The sequence below is a fragment of the Ciona intestinalis genome, chromosome 8, assembly GCF_000224145.3.
Source record: "Ciona intestinalis chromosome 8, KH, whole genome shotgun sequence".
Classification (NCBI taxonomy): domain Eukaryota; kingdom Metazoa; phylum Chordata; class Ascidiacea; order Phlebobranchia; family Cionidae; genus Ciona; species Ciona intestinalis.
In genome coordinates, this window is record NC_020173.2 from 1024399 (window position 1) to 1040320 (window position 15922).

Genomic DNA, 15922 nt, shown 5'->3' on the forward strand with positions numbered 1-15922 from the left:
GATACTGAACTGAGGATTCAAACTCGCAAACTACAAAATTTCGCCTTATTTAGTATACAGTAGAGTGGGGGAAGACGGGACATCTTTTACCTCTATTTTCTCGCCCCGTTTAGTGGTAAACAAAGAACATTCAAGAAATTATAAAAACTATATGCCCATGACTCTCATTGACCGTCAGTAATTATTTAAAACACGATCAGGTTATTTAGATATTATGTGCTAAAGGTGTCCCATCTTCTCCCACCCTACTATATGAACCAACGAGCATTTACAATAAGCATCCTATTATTACATTTTTTCAGCCGTTGGAAAAATGTTGTATTCGGTTAACACGGAAGTGTAATACCATAGTACTCAAAAACAGTTTAAAGTACTATGGTAATACTTAACTATACAGTAACCCTTTTTGAGCGCCACGAAAAAATTAAAATCTCTCTTAAATCGTATATACGAACATTTTGTGGATCGAAAACGAATGATCTCTTTCCGGAGGATATGAATCCACATCTTCGTTCTTTGAAACTTCCACTCTTTCTCTTCGTTTTCACTGGTCCTCTCGTACGATCTGGACATCATCGCAATCAGCATGTTTGGTAAAACTATAATAGCGATTACGTGATAAATTGCCAGCACAGCTTTTGGGACATATTCCGTGAACCCAGAAAGAAAAAGTTTGCTCATATCCAGTTGCCCAAACAAAGACCAAAATAGACCCATCACAACACCTTAACAAGTTGATGGTAAGAATCATAGCTTTACCCTTATCACTCACCACACTGGTTGCCCCAAACAGGAGCTTTTAATTGAGAAATATAACGTGTAGTAGTTAAATTGGTTGCCGCTGTCTTAACAATTTGAAGCATATATTGTAGGTTATAGTTGTGGTCGTATTTATAAACTTTCAATAAAAGGTTCTTCGTTTACGGTCCTTTCGCGCTGCGATATAGAGAATATAGATCAATCCAACTATATACCACCAATTTAGTTACGCTAAACGTATACCTGAAAACATTTGCGAAACACTTAATTCCGTGTTCTACAATAAAAGCAAAACTGCCGACCAAACAACTGCTGTAAAGACAAAAAAAAACATGTGTGGCTTTAAGGGAAGAGTACCAGATGGAAGCGCCCGCGCTTTAAATAATTGCTGCATGAATGTGCAACTTTCCAGCAAGCCAGAAACAATACCAAACACGCCTTTGCCACAAAAATAAATAGGCAACGACCTCATGGCAACATGTTTTATTCATTATATATTATCTGTCTTGAACATGGATTTGGTAAAGTCCAGAGCTATATTTTAGTTTAAATACATTTTTATTAAAAATAATAAACAATGGTTACTCTTCAGACAATCCGTTAAGCGTGTGGTAATCGAATCAAGTGTGATGTTGAATTAAATACTCGATATTACGACCTGTATTAAAGTGCATATATCAATTGTCGTAACGTCTGATGTTTCTCTGTATCTTAAATGGTATTTCTTTAGAGTAATACTAAACTACATTGAAATGACCCTTCTTTTAAATTACAAATGTGTAAGGTTTAGTCGGGTGGGGAAAGATAGAACACGTTTTCATTCTTTTTTTTCTTGTCGCAGTTGGTAGTAAATTTTCTTGTCGCAGTTGGTAGTAAACAAAGGAGATTCGAAGATAGATCCGTATATCCTTAGGACTCCCATAGACCGTTGTTAATTCTTTAAAACACGAAGGATATTTAAATATTAAGTGCTAACTATGTCCCATCTTTCCCACCCTGTTGTATATAGGCATTAGCTGAAGAGTGCCAAAAGTCATAAATGTTTATTGAGACCGTTTGGTGATATCTACGCCGCAGTTCATGCTTGTACTGCCACGGAAGCAAAGATACAACACGAGCCTGTGGAAGTGCACCCACATGGACAAGCTATATGTCAAATCGCTGCACTGCTGTAGGTCGGTGATCGAAAATATATTGGGTTTTCAAAATCTTCTGCATCTGCTTCAGAAATTCGTTTGTTGTATCCTCTCCTTAATCTGTAGGTTCGTATTCCACTTCTAGCTCGGTTGCAAACCAACGTGGCGTACCAAGCGAAGATAAAAGCAGCTATGATTGCAAGGAAAATAACCACAACGTACACGCCCGTGTCTGTAGAAAGAAATTGCTGTATGAATATTGACTTGGTAAAATATCATGTGTATTTTATTCTCACTAACATAAGACGTACATTAGGCTGGGGAAAGATGGGATACATTTTAACTCTATTTTCTCGTTCCATTTAGTATTAAACAAAAAACACTTAAAGAAATATATAACTATATCTTTAGGACTCCCATAGACCGTTGTTAATTGTTTAAAACACTATCAGGATATTTGAATATTACGTGCTAAAGGTGTCCCGTAATTCCGAATCCTACTATATATATAGAGAGAGAGAGAGAGAGAGAGAGAGAATACAGTAACCAATATCAGATTAATTAGAAGAAAACGAAACCCCGGTCTGAATCAAAAAATCCTTTTGTGGTTGCTAGTTTGTTTATGGTACAGACATTTGCTTCTCAAGGGAGAGAAAACGGTTCGTACGCACGCATGTGGAACGTTTTAAGACGCCTGTAGGGGCTATACTTTAACGTAAAGTAAGTTTTATAAGCGAATATGCAAGATATAGTATCCCCGAACCAAAGAAACTAGACTTGCAAATTTCACATTAACTTGTTATTGAAGAATACACAACAGTTAAATGATTAGTCGCAGCAAGTAAATATATAGAATACTTACTATTGAATGGCTTTTGCGTTACAGCAGTTGAATATTCTACAGTTGTCGATAGTATTGTTGCGTTTACCAGTGATTGTGGTGTGGTAGTATCATTCAACATATTTTCCCAGGTTATTACTGGTTTTGCTGTACGACCGTTATAGATCTACGTCTTTGAGATATATACGAATACGATCAAACTATCACGAAAGAAATGTTTAACTTCTGTTGTAAAACTGAAAAACAGATATGCCTTTGAAAAGCTTCTGTTTCTTACTTTAATTGTACTTTTTTTGAAACTAGTGCGAGCTTCAGGCATACGATCACAACAAAGGGTCTGTGTTGTGCGCAGTTGCGGCCGTTGCTTTCACACTTCGTTGACAGAGATAATAAGGTGTCGTCAGAAAAGGTAACGTCTCGAAATTTTATGGTTCACTCGGACGTCATTTCTAGCCGTAAATGTAATATCAATGGTATAGGTTGCTGAGACACCATGTCAAAATTTTAAAACGCTGAATTACGTACAACAACAAAATACAACGTAAAATGTTTGTTTGTAGATGTCCTTATATCACCAAAATAAATAAACAAAAGCTTGAACTTTACCTAAAACTGACGTGTTATGTGCTACAGGTGTCCGGTACTACTAGACTTAAAACTATAAATATTTAACAGTTTTTTAATAACATAACTATCAGTCAAAAACAGAAATATATATTAACTCAAAACAAACGGTTCCCGCAAAATTTTAACTCTTTAATGCCTAAAATATGCCAAAAATATTGAAATGTAAAGTACTTTAATTAAATATAATTATACCAACAATCAATTCCGGCACCGTTAAGTCTTGGGAATTATTAATTGAATAACTTTCTTCATGTCTTGCTTCATGATAGGTGTTGGAATATTAAGTTTGTTGGCAATTCTCATGCTCTCAAAAAAGCATATGAACGACTCGTAATATTGGCCAACATGGTAAAAGCAACTTGCGTAAGTATCATAAAGCTGCACGTGCTTTACTGTCTTTGTCTTGCAAGGGTGCAACAAGCGTTTGGCTTCATGCAGTTGTAGAAACGCTTCTTTATATTTTCCCTCTCTGAACAGTGTGTCAGCTGAGTTGCACAAAACTATGGGGTTTAGAGTAGTTAGGTCGGACCTCGATATTCCGATTTCGTCACTGATAGCCTGATACCTGTCGCTGTTTGCATATACTTTTGATGCATGTTGGTGTCGACGAAGTTTAACCAAGTTTCTAGCGTACTGCTCTAAACAACCGTGGACTCGAAGTATTGGTATAAGCAAATCTGGCTGCTGCGTTTCACCTGAGCAATTCTGGGTTTTTATTGTTTGTTCAAAAGCTTCTATTAACCCATCTAACTCGTGTATCAATGGATCAACTTCACAGTTCGTGCAATCATAAGACTTTGTCTCTTCAATATAAGAGCGAGCTACAATGCACTTGAGTTCATGTACTTTAACTAGAACTTTCTCATCTTCCGTTAAGTTGAGACGATATGTCTTTGCACATAAATCCAAAACCAGGTCATAATCTTCACAAATAAATGCGTAGCTAATGACAATCATACAAACAGGAACTGAACTATCATCCCACGGTATTGTAGTCATCATCTTTTTGATTTGACATATCAAATCTTGTCGTAAGTCGAGGCAAAACAAAGCATCCAGCTTTCTTAACATTTGCCTTACATTTCTTGGCATATCTAGCTCTTTTCCCAAAAACAAAAACTTGAGTATTTCTTGAAGAGCAAGTACTGCCTCCATAAAAGAAACAAGGCTGTGTTTTCCAACAATCCCGCTCAAGCTAGAAGTAAGGTTGATACCAGCACTTTCTCCGGCAAAAACATCAACTTGTTGTCCCTTTGCATGATAAACTTTTGCACGAACTTCACAAGCCACTGCCACCATGAACCGAAGCTGATGAGCAACCTTTGTATCGGAATTCCCATTTTTTTCCAATTTGTTGATGACATCAAAGCAAGAAGATTCGGTTAATGAATTTAGTCGCCCGAAAGCTGAAATAATGACGGTCGCGCTTCGATAGATCACTCTCTTCATGTTATAGGCTTGTAAACCTAACGATGAATTCAGTTGCTGGTGTGATACATTCAAGTTCTGTAAATCTTCTTTAATTTGGTCCATTAAAGATGAAAAATTGGTCTTTTGGTCATTTTTTTTTATCCGAAGATGTGCCTTTTCTTGATATTCATCATAAATTCTTTTATCTCCAGCTACGAAGCAAGTCTTCGACAGCACATCAGTCAAGTGATATCCCTGCTTTAAGTCTTCCTCGCTGTCTAAGTATTGAATCATTACATCTACTGGTTTAATTAGTTCCATTTTCCATGGTTTGGCTTTGGTTGGTTGTCGTCCAAGAGGAAGTTTACACGCATGAGCTACCATCCCATCGAATGTAACGCCATTCGGTGTAAAGTGATCTGTAAACCAGTATCTATACCTGGGGTTTATACTTGGAATTGCAACACAGTTGATCATTGTTTCCCCAAGGTTAATTAGGACGATGCTAAAGATTGTTGTAAACCATCTAAAGTATTTCATTATTGTCTTTGAACCTTGCCTATTAACGGCTTCATTTTCAAGAACAATAATGTGTTCAAAGTCTGAATATGCGGTAATTTCTAGGCGTGCCAAGGAACCCATTCCAACTACAGCATATCTACATGGTGGTGTTCCCATTATTTCGATACATTTGTTAGAAATAAATCTCATTAACTCAGTGTACCTTCTGGTAATTTCAGCTTGGAGATTTTGTACATCTTCTATTTTCTTCTTTTCAAGTGCAAATAGTACGCCTTCTTCTTCGTCATACGGAATAGTTCCAAGCTGACTAAAACCTTTTCCAAAATCCTTTCTAATCCCACTGAGAAAGGTCTTCACTGTGAAAGCAATTGAAACCAAATCAGCGTCAAGTTTTGCGGCGTTTGCCTTTGTCAAAACTGTTGAGCACAAACCTTGAAGTTCACTTTTAAATTGAACGTTCTTTGGATCTCGTACAATAGCAGCATTATACAATGCTGCACTGCGAATAGCATTTAGTTTTTTGAGTTTAGTTTTATTTCTATAGACAGTGGCGAGCGCGTGCAATATTGGTGCTGATTTTATTGGATCAAGTTCTTTTCCATTCGAATCACACAACTGTTTAAACTCCTTAGCAAGTTTGTCTTCGACTTCACATACCTCATCAAGTATAAAATCAGCTTTACCTGTGGGTTCCATTTTATATTCTTTTCATATTAGGCTGTTATGTCCGTATACCAACTATATCTTTATTACTTCCGTGTATTCTCCAGTCACTGCTCTGTTGAATGGCTGGTACTAAATAACACAACGCACGTACAAAGTAGGTCATGCTTGAGTAACTTTGTATGCGCATGAGAGAGAATGATGTTTGTTTGGTTCTCTCTCACATTCTTGGAGTAGATTTGTTGAACGTTTGGTGTTGAAAACTTCAACTTAGCTTTAAAATTATGTCAATTTGTGCCGGTTAGCTTGTTGGTCTTGGAAAATTGAATGACTGTGACTGTAAGATCGTGATTCTGCATATTAGTAAATGATTTGGAAATCGCAACTAAATAGTGATGGACGTGGTTATGACTCTTCATGCTGAAATCGTGGGACCGAACACAGTGTGGTGGTCAAAGTTCAAATGATATCACATTTACATACTGTCACGTGATACACCTTACTTATATAACTCCCACCCAGTTAAATCCATAAGAAAAAAAACTGTGCCGGTTGGTCTAGGAGAGACTTTGCACTTACACGCTAACACGACTTGGAGATTTATCTGGCTATTACGTAGCCTATATTGGAAAAGTACCGTGATGAAAACTGCAGGCTACGTCTGCTTGATAGGCAAACGTCTATTGAGCTAACAGAAAGGAATTCCCCAGGTTCATTATCAGATGGTGTACGCGTACGGTTGTTGTAGCGAGTGACAGTGCTTTGGCGCAGATTTAAAGATATAGTAGGATGGGGGAAGATGGGACACTTTTAGTGCATAATATCCTTCTCTTGTTTTAAACCAGGTATGTGCAACCTTTTTCACAGGAGGGCCAAATACAAACTTTTGAATGACAACGCGGGCCGCATGATTTTTCAGAAAAAAATAGTATCATAAAACGACTTTCCTATGCACATAATATAATTACTGTTAAAAATAATAACTTTTTATCCACTGTAAAAGTTTCGAAATTAACACCTGCAACCAAAAATAACACAAGTAAAAGAACTAGCAAATGATACCAACTAGCGCAATGCCTTAATTCAGTGGTCAAAAATCTAATTTTTAATTTCAGTGGTCACAAATTGTTTTTCTTAGTCAGGTAGACTGTTTGTTACGAAATAGTAGGCATTCACACGTGGATTCATTGCATCATAGTGGCGATTGTTTGACTTGGCAATTAATTACGACATAATAGCAATTCACACGTTAATTATTTGCGTCATAATAGGGATTGACACGTTTTCATTAAGCACGGAGGAGTTTTAAAACAGGCTTGAATGTTAAACAAACACACGTGTCGTATTTTAGCCTTTTTTTCAAGACTACATTGAAAGATCCACACAAACAGTTGAAAAGATCCGGATACGGATGGCGATCCGCCATTTGAACATCACTAAACTATGGTACTGTACAATGCCACACAGCTTTATCAAAGTGCTAATCTCGCATTGCAAAATTATGGAACACAGCATCACAAAGCGCAATATTTCTGTACACAGCGTGCGAAAATTTCTAATGCTTTGATGTTTGAACTAACATTTTGCTGAGCACCATGCGGGCCACAGGGCCACTGGTTGCGCATCTGTTTTTAAACTGTTTTAAACAATTAACAACAGTTTATGGGAGTCGTGAGGATGCAATTTTATATTTATTTAAATGTTGTTTGTTGACTACCGAACGGGACAAGAAAATGGAATGAAAAGATGTCCCATCTACCCCACTCTACTATATAAAGATACCTAAATTTAACACTAACGCATAAAGATTGAATATAAAGCAACGCTGTAAAGCGAAAACAAAAGCATGACTGGAATTGAATGAAATTTTGCTGCTTTTGCAATACACTACCTACTTTTTCGTCATTCTAGTCGTGATAATAAAAACAGTTACCCAGTTGTGTGTACGCCAGGCGAGGCAATTATTGCCACATGCCAATGACGCGTTTTATGTTTTGTGACACGTCTTTTTCGTTATATAAACCTTGAAATTTTCTGTACTGTATGGCAGTAGTACGCGGCTAGTAATACTCTGCTGTGTCACTTTGTCCCTAAAGCTTGATGACACTCTTTCCCCGTACTATAGAATGAGCAGTGCCGTACAATGTCTTACAACGATGTGCCTTCGTTGAGTAAGATATAGCGCGTACGTTGGGACAGGTGCGGCGTCTCGAGCTGCGGAACTTAAACTCGCGAACTATACTTGCAATATTAGCCGACCCCCACAGTGTGAACAAATAGAAACCTAAATGTAGGTATCTATTGTAGCCTATAATATAAGCCAAAGGTATATATATATACCTATATATCACAGTAACAAGTAATAATGCGCATGTAGATAAAGCTTAGCATCAATAAAAAGTTGATACAATAATTCTTAGATTCAACCGGACAGCACTTAACATAATATTACCTATTTGACTGAATTGTGCCAACAATACTGCGAAGTCGACAAAATTCAAATAAAATAACGCGCAATATACACGTCAGAAAACAATGTGTGAAAACAATGTGTTTTCTGTTGTTGCGCAACAAAGTGAACTGCCAGTTGGTGTATATGATTAATCTGTTTATTTTTCTCAAATATAAGTACCGGATTTTCGAGTGCTATGTTTGTAACCAGGATTTGGGTTTTTCTTTTGAATCTAAGTTTCAGCAAAGGTTCGTAAAATTTAGGATGAGAAGATCTATTTTGTATTAATGCGTATATAGTGGGTTGGGGGGAGATAGGACTTATTTATTTATTTCGTCAAATTTAGTAGTAAACAGAGATCCTTCAAAAAAGTAAAAAATACATATCTTTACGACTTCCATATATAGACCGTTGTTAATGATTAAAACAGATCAGGATAATTGGTTATTATGTGCTAAAATGTTTCCAGTCTTGCCCCACCCTACTATACTTAAGTTTGAGTTACTGCATGTAAATTTGTGTATAACTTTTTTTCTGTTTTAGGAAAATTAAATTATTTTATCCACAGAAACATTGATTTCATCGTACGGTAAATGGCAGACTTCCATTTCTTCGATCGAATCAAACATTTTTCTTTCAATAAAGTACAATACTTGCATTTCTTCTACGCCGATGTCGATCAATGTAACTGCCCAGTCCAAGGATGCGTCATTGCCACATATGTTTAATGTGACGGTGGTGGAAATATTGCAGCCTTTGTTTATACTTAACCTGGAACGTGTTGATAAAAGCGAGGGCTGGGCGGAAACAGAAATCCTATTTGAATGGAATCTTACCTATGGTATGTACCCATAATTTTTCTATAAAGTTGAGTTACCAACAACCATGCATTTAGGCGAAGGAATCGTGTTCAGACATCAATATATATGGCTACCGTTTGCATCAGAGAATGTCATGTTTGACAGACAAGGCTCATTCGACGAGTGTAAGAAAACTGGTGGTAGTTTAGTGGATATCGCCGACAAAGAAACTTTTGATGTCATTTGCAATTACGTAAAAAACACTTTGCATTCTGGTAACAACATTTATATTAACATGTGGACAGGAATGACATTCAACCCAACGGTGAGAAATATAAGATTTTGCCATATATACTTATATTGACGACTGTCAAAGTTTAGTATATATATATAGCACTGTGGGGTAGGATGGGACACCCTTAAAATTCTATACTTACTTCTCGTGGTTTGAACAATTCAAAACTTGTTTACAAATGCGGGAACAAAAAAAGCAAATGGCAACAGCATGACACATCTTATCTTGCACTATTAATTATGCTTTTCACTTTAAATCTATGTGTTTACCAAACTCGTTTATTTGATAGACATATGAAATAATCCAGAGCAATGGCGAACCTGGCTACAATGAATCTTGGCGTCAAGATCCAAACACAGACAGATATTCATTCGGCGTCAGAATGTTTGTTACAACTCAAGTAAATTCTTTAAACGGGTTTCGAAATCGAAAATTCACCACACTGGCATCGCCTCTCTGTTCATCACCACTAAACGTCGCATTAAACGTAATGGACTGAGAGTATTTTGGTATGGTTAAACACAAGATGGCATATTACAGCTAAGAGGACTGTACTTGCTGTATCATACTTTTGCTGTTGATAAAAGCAAATTACGAAAGCTATAAAAGCTATTCTTTGTAGTCATGTTCTCTAATATTCCGGGGTGGTTTTTTGGTCTAAATTAAAGATTAAATAATAATTATTGCTACTGTTTATTATGCATTATAAACAAATAAGCTTTATTGTACATGAAGTCATAAATCGCTCTGTCCGGTATGTTTGTCAGTTTACCATTATACTTATACGTTAGGATCTGTTTATATAAACTGTAATAAATGCTCCTATAATAAAACTGTAATAAATTCCCCTATAATAAAACTGTAATAAATTCCCCTATTATAAAACTGCAATAAATTCCCCTATAATAAAACTGTAATAAATGCTCTTATTAAATTCGTCTTGAAATATACCATTTATTAGGGCCCTTATGACCATTATGTCAGGTTACGATAAATTGTATGATCGTCTATTTAATTTGTTAGGGTGCTTGGGGAGACAGGATACTTTTTAACTCTATTTTCTCGTTCCAATTCGTAGTAAACAAAGAACATTCAAAGAATTATGAAACTATATCATCACAACTCCCATAGATCGTTGTCCAAAACACGATCGGGATATTTGGATGTTATGTGCTAAAGGTGTTCTATCTTCCCCCACCCTACTATATCAACGACTACTATGTAACCAAATCAAAACTATGAAAATTATTGCGTAATTAAATTTAAATCACATTATGAACCGTATATGGCTTTAACCTATCCAGGTTTAGCTCGTAATAATAAACCTGTATTACAATGTGTGATCGTTCCTTTCTACAATACGGTGGGTTTAAGTTGTAAGCACTAAAGGTGTATAAAGGATATATAGTAACACTAATATTTAACTCTTAAGTGACTCAGCACGCCGCTCATATTCGTATGTGCATAGTATACTGCCACTGCTAATACATACAAAGTGGCACAGCAGTATGAGCGGCACTAAAGTTTCGCAGCCCTACGTTGGGAGCTGCTGTCGGTTTAGTTCCAACCGAAATAACCACACCGATACGTGTTGATCCGCCCAGTGGCCACCCAGGGTTCCAATCATCATTGTAGCCAGGTTCTCCATTGCTTTGAGTTACGTTTCCGTTCTAAACTCAAAACGAGGGTCGTTAAAGCACATATACGGTTAAAAACAAAGGGTGGGAAAGATAGGACACCTTTTTATTCTATTTTCTTGTCCCATTTGATAGCAAACAAAAAAACAAAGATTTATAAAACAGTATCCTTACAGCTCTTATTAACTTTTGTTAATTGTTTAAAGACACGATTAGGACATTTAGATACTATGTGCTAAAGGTGTCCCGTCTTTTCCCGGCACTATTATATACTATTATATACGACAAAAAAAAAAAATAAAATAAATGGTTGTAAAGGCGTGGTCGCTCAAGTATTTATATTTTATTGGGTAATAATTAAATTTCTAATAGAAAGGGGTGCGCATTAAACACGCGTCCCCTAAGTCAAGTTATATAGTTTTCCATACCTCAGTATTGAAATTCATTGCTGTCCAAATATTAACATAATTATAAATGCCAGAATCGAAAGTGGTAGCGACGTAATAGTATATTACATCATACATTTCCTTGTCAACAATATCCACTAATTTTCCTCCAGATGAACTGCATTGTGTAAAAGACCGGGAACGGCTATACGCAAAAGAAACAGCCGTGTACAGCAGCTTTATGTATCTGTTCTTGTAAGCAACACCGCCCTGTCCTGCAAATCGACATTTTAAGTTTAACTCAAGACTCAGATAAATTAATCTTTACCGAATTTAAGTTGCCAATCAAATTTGATTAGAGTTTCCGACCATCCCTCAGTTTTATCAATTCTTTCAATACTGACAATGAACAAAGATTTTAATATTTCTACCACGGTAACTTTGAATTTGAAAGGCAATGACTGATCATGTGTTTTTGCTTCAACGTCTATTCCAAAAGGGGTAGTAGAGAGACATTCTCCATACTTTATTGAAAGATAAAGTCTTGGGTTGTTAGAAGAAAGAAGCGCCTGCCAGGTTCCACTTGAAGTTGTTACTGATGTGATAAACGTAAAAATTATGTTTAATTAATTTCTCTCACTACTCTGATCACTTTAACTCACAACAATGGAAGAGGTCATTTACCTGATGCTGCTGTGCTGTAGCTAATGTACAACAACAAAATCAGTGTTCTGACTTGCTCCATTTACAGTTAAGTTTAAACAACAACGTAAGATGCTATTACACGAAACTACTTTGTAATTACAATGATTAGTTTGAGAGGTGTCAGCCAAATAATAAGAAATGAAGATCTGTGCTCTCTTGTATAAACTTATTTCGTAAAAAATGTATCTGATACGCACACACAACGTCATACATGGTTACACAGAATCACAGCAGTACATGCTTATACGTCCGCTTGATTTACATATACACTTCAATAAACTGTAACTAATTTTAATTGTACATTTTGTTTACAACACGCATTTACACCGGTTTTACTGTCAAACTTAATTTTCAATAACGGTAATAGAGCTCAGATTGTGGGAGTATAATACATTTTTTTACAAATACAAACTTAGAAAAATAGCATGATCTAAATTCTAAAAAGAGCAACTTTTCGGCATATAAAAATACTTTGTGGTTATATAGTACTGTGGGGCAGGACCATTCAAGCACATATTGCCCAATATCTCCAAATTTAAAAATATGGTTTTGGGGTGATAACACGAATTAGTACTTTCATAGTTTTTTTAATTAATAATAACAATACAAAGATATATGTTAAACCACAGGAGTTATTTAGCGATTGCCACACCAGGTGTAAATTTAGCAATTCGAAAACAGGAGGAGTAAGACGAGACAATTTAACATCCTTGTTATAACATTAATTAACAAATGAATTCATTGTTAGGAATACACGTAAATTACACGACACACTACTAAAAGCTTTAAAACAACATTTTACAAAATTATCGTTATTGTCATTTTCAAGCAATATAATAAGCCTATTCTTTGCTTGGGGAACCATTTTTAAATAGTCTTCTTTTGTATAACGCAAATAAATAAATATACACAGGGTATATTGCAGCTAATGTACGCAGAGAATAACTGCGGTGATGTATGCATTATGTCAGGATATTTCTTAGAAAATAAAAACATATCATGTAGTTAGCAGTTACTATGTAATATTTGCAGGTAAAAATTGATATTATTGTGTTTAGTATGTTCCACTTTATCGTATGCGTGTATTCTAATAAACGCACAAAGGTACATATCGTTGGGAAATTTCAGCGTTTCGCATTCCTATGTTTGTCCCTGCAGAAGGGTTGGTGCCAACGAATACCACCACACCCGTACGAGACCCAGATGTAGTTGGATAACCAGGATTCCAATCTCCATTATAACCAGGTTTCCCATTGCTCCGAGTTACATTGCTGTTCTATGGGAACATGTTATAGAAAAGATTAGGGACAATGCAATTATAAACTCTATACAGTAGGGTGGGGGAAGATGGGACACCTTTAACCTGCATTTTCTAGCCCCGATAAGTATAGTAAACAAAGATCATTCAAGAAATTATAAAAACTATATGCCCATGGCTCTCATTGACCGTCAGTAATTATTTAAAACACGATCAGGATATTTAGATATTATGTGCTAAAGGTGTCCCATCATCCCCCACCCTACAATAACTAAAATTATCTCACACCGTTACACAAGGATAAAGTTTTATTCACTCATTCTTACCGCTTGGTTGTAATTCATTGCCGTCCATATTATAACAAAATTTAAACGGCCCGAATCAAAGGTAACTTCAACGAAAGTATTGACGAAGTCGTACATTTCCTTGTCAACAATATCAGCCAATTTCCCTCCAGACTTCGAGCATTCAAGATGACTCTTTTCACGGTTAAACTCCGTCCCTCCAGACGTGTATGGAAGATGGAAGTAAAGACCCTTGTAAGCACCCCAACTGTAACCTGAAAATCGACATGTTTGTAGTTCGGCCGGCGCCGTGGCAAAATGGTTAGCTCGACTGTCTGTAACCATAGGTACAATGAAAAGGCAGGTCGCTTGATACCATTATGGGTGTTACGTTGTGAGTATGAGGCCTTTGAGCCTACATACGCTTATTTACCTTTGTGTTGTGTGTGCTATATGGGTTTGAATTGTTTCAGTCTTTGTTGTGTGCGATGCTTAAGTTGTCGATTTAATAGTGTATTTTTATTCGTTTTCCTTATCACTGTTTCACTTCTATTCACTCCTTTACTTCTTTTTTTCATTGTTGTCACGCTTGGTTTCTTTGATTGCTCACGTGTTTAAGTATCGTCGTTTATTGTGCCATTGGGCTGATTACTGTAAATTGCGCGTTTTCCATTTCTCGTTTCGATTCGCTTTTTAGTGAGCAAGGTTAGTTCTTGTACAAAGTGTTATTTCAGTCGGTTTACAAAATACGGTTTTTCTTAGTAGTAATATTGCATCAGTGTACGTTAACTTGTTTATCGGTCATTGCTCCTTTTATAGTACAATGGGGGAAGATGGGACACTTAAGCACATATTGCCAGACATTTCCAGAATCAAATTAGATGGCGGTTTTGGGGTAATACTATATATTTTAGAACGTCTATTTTTATATTTGCTTTTATTAAAACGACATAGGATACAGTGGTTTTAGTTCACGGAACCGCGATTGGCCTTTAAAGGCAACGTTCTGGACCAAACACCTCAAACACGTAACACAGACGTATGTGTTCTTGGGCAAGACACTTAAGTCTCCAACCCAAGAGCAATGGCTCCAACCCAGTGGTCACTAATGGGTCGTCCAAATTGTCAGCCATACATGAAAAAATAAAAAAAGTCCTAAAAAAATGACCCACAAAGTAACATACATAGTAACTTGTAAGCTGGGACAAGGTGCATGAGTACTCGTGTTATAACGACTGTCGTTTTCCGGCTACGCGAGGATAAAGTAAGTTACATCCATTCATTCGTTTATAGTTATATAACCCTAACACCAACATTCAAATGAAATCCTTACCTAGGTTAAGCTCCCAATAAAACCGGAACGTAATTTCCGACCATCCCTCATTTTTATCAGTTCTTTTAATACTGACAATGAACAAAGGTTCCAATATTTCTACCACGGTAACTTTGAATTTGTGGGGCAATGACTGGTTCTCTAGCTTGGCCGTCAAGTTTATAGCCACAGGAGTAGAAAAAAATACAGGTTCTGTATTTGATTGGTACGAAAAGCTTTGACTCTTTTGATGATATAATTTCTGGCCAGTCGCCGAGTATTAAAACGGTTGCTTTAAAAAAGAAGGTTACCGTTAAAATTTGAAACGTGATCTTTTAAAAGTAAATTTGTATATGCTTTGCTAATTTTCAGCAATAAAACGGCTAGTCCGATCCAATTCATTTTCCTCAAAATATATAACAGCTATCTCTCCGAAGATCAAGCAGAAACATGGGCGTCGCCAAGGGGGGGCCTGAGGGGCCATGGCCCCCCCAAATTTTGAGTTTTACAGTAATGTTATTGGTGAAAAAATAAAATAAAGTGTTACACGTGCTAAACCGTGATGTTCAAATGGGGGTTCTCGATCCGGTTCCGGATCTTTTTTCAAATTAAAAGAAAACATTTAAGCCTGTTTTTAAATTTCTTACACATGCTAAATGATGAGGTGCCAATCCCTATTATGACGCAAATAATCGCCGTGTGAAATGCTATGATGTCGTAATTAGTTGCCAGGTCAAACAATCGCTATTATGATGGATGAACTCACGCGTGTGAATCCATACTATTTCGTAATAAACAGTCTACCTGCTAGCCTATAGAAAACAATCTCAATTTG

General features: G+C 36.4%; 4 protein-coding genes across 5 annotated transcripts; 1 reads left to right on the plus strand and 3 right to left on the minus strand.

Moving 5' to 3' along the window:
• Positions 1 to 1227: 1227 nt before the first annotated feature.
• Positions 1228 to 5024, minus strand: LOC100184710. Its single transcript, XM_002131721.4, has 2 exons — positions 2758 to 5024; positions 1228 to 2127 (listed from the first exon to the last, which is right to left on the minus strand). The coding sequence occupies exon 1, from the start codon at positions 4894 to 4896 to the stop codon at positions 3577 to 3579; it is 1320 nt and encodes a 439-aa protein (XP_002131757.3). The 5' UTR covers positions 4897 to 5024; the 3' UTR covers positions 1228 to 2127; positions 2758 to 3576.
• Positions 5025 to 8029: 3005 nt separating this feature from the next.
• LOC108949691 lies at positions 8030 to 10009 on the plus strand. Of its 2 annotated transcripts, none has more exons than XM_026835536.1 (4): positions 8030 to 8658; positions 8979 to 9251; positions 9306 to 9535; positions 9795 to 10009. In XM_026835536.1, exons 1-4 carry the CDS (start codon positions 8607 to 8609, stop codon positions 10002 to 10004), a joined length of 765 nt encoding a protein of 254 aa, XP_026691337.1. In that variant the 5' UTR covers positions 8030 to 8606; the 3' UTR covers positions 10005 to 10009. The 2 variants fall into 2 exon arrangements, with proteins under 2 accessions (XP_026691337.1, XP_018668424.1); XM_018812879.2 differs by having other exon boundaries at positions 8030 to 8248.
• Positions 10010 to 10104: 95 nt separating this feature from the next.
• On the minus strand, positions 10105 to 13165 carry LOC108949671. The gene is made up of 4 exons (XM_018812738.2): positions 12213 to 13165; positions 11857 to 12123; positions 11571 to 11803; positions 10105 to 11175 (listed from the first exon to the last, which is right to left on the minus strand). The coding sequence occupies exons 1-4, from the start codon at positions 12271 to 12273 to the stop codon at positions 10987 to 10989; spliced, it is 750 nt and encodes a 249-aa protein (XP_018668283.1). The 5' UTR covers positions 12274 to 13165; the 3' UTR covers positions 10105 to 10986.
• Position 13166: 1 nt separating this feature from the next.
• LOC113474437 lies at positions 13167 to 15709 on the minus strand. Its single transcript, XM_026835487.1, has 4 exons — positions 15635 to 15709; positions 15109 to 15349; positions 13818 to 14050; positions 13167 to 13509 (listed from the first exon to the last, which is right to left on the minus strand). The coding sequence occupies exons 1-4, from the start codon at positions 15707 to 15709 to the stop codon at positions 13321 to 13323; spliced, it is 738 nt and encodes a 245-aa protein (XP_026691288.1). The 3' UTR covers positions 13167 to 13320.
• Positions 15710 to 15922: the final 213 nt, after the last annotated feature.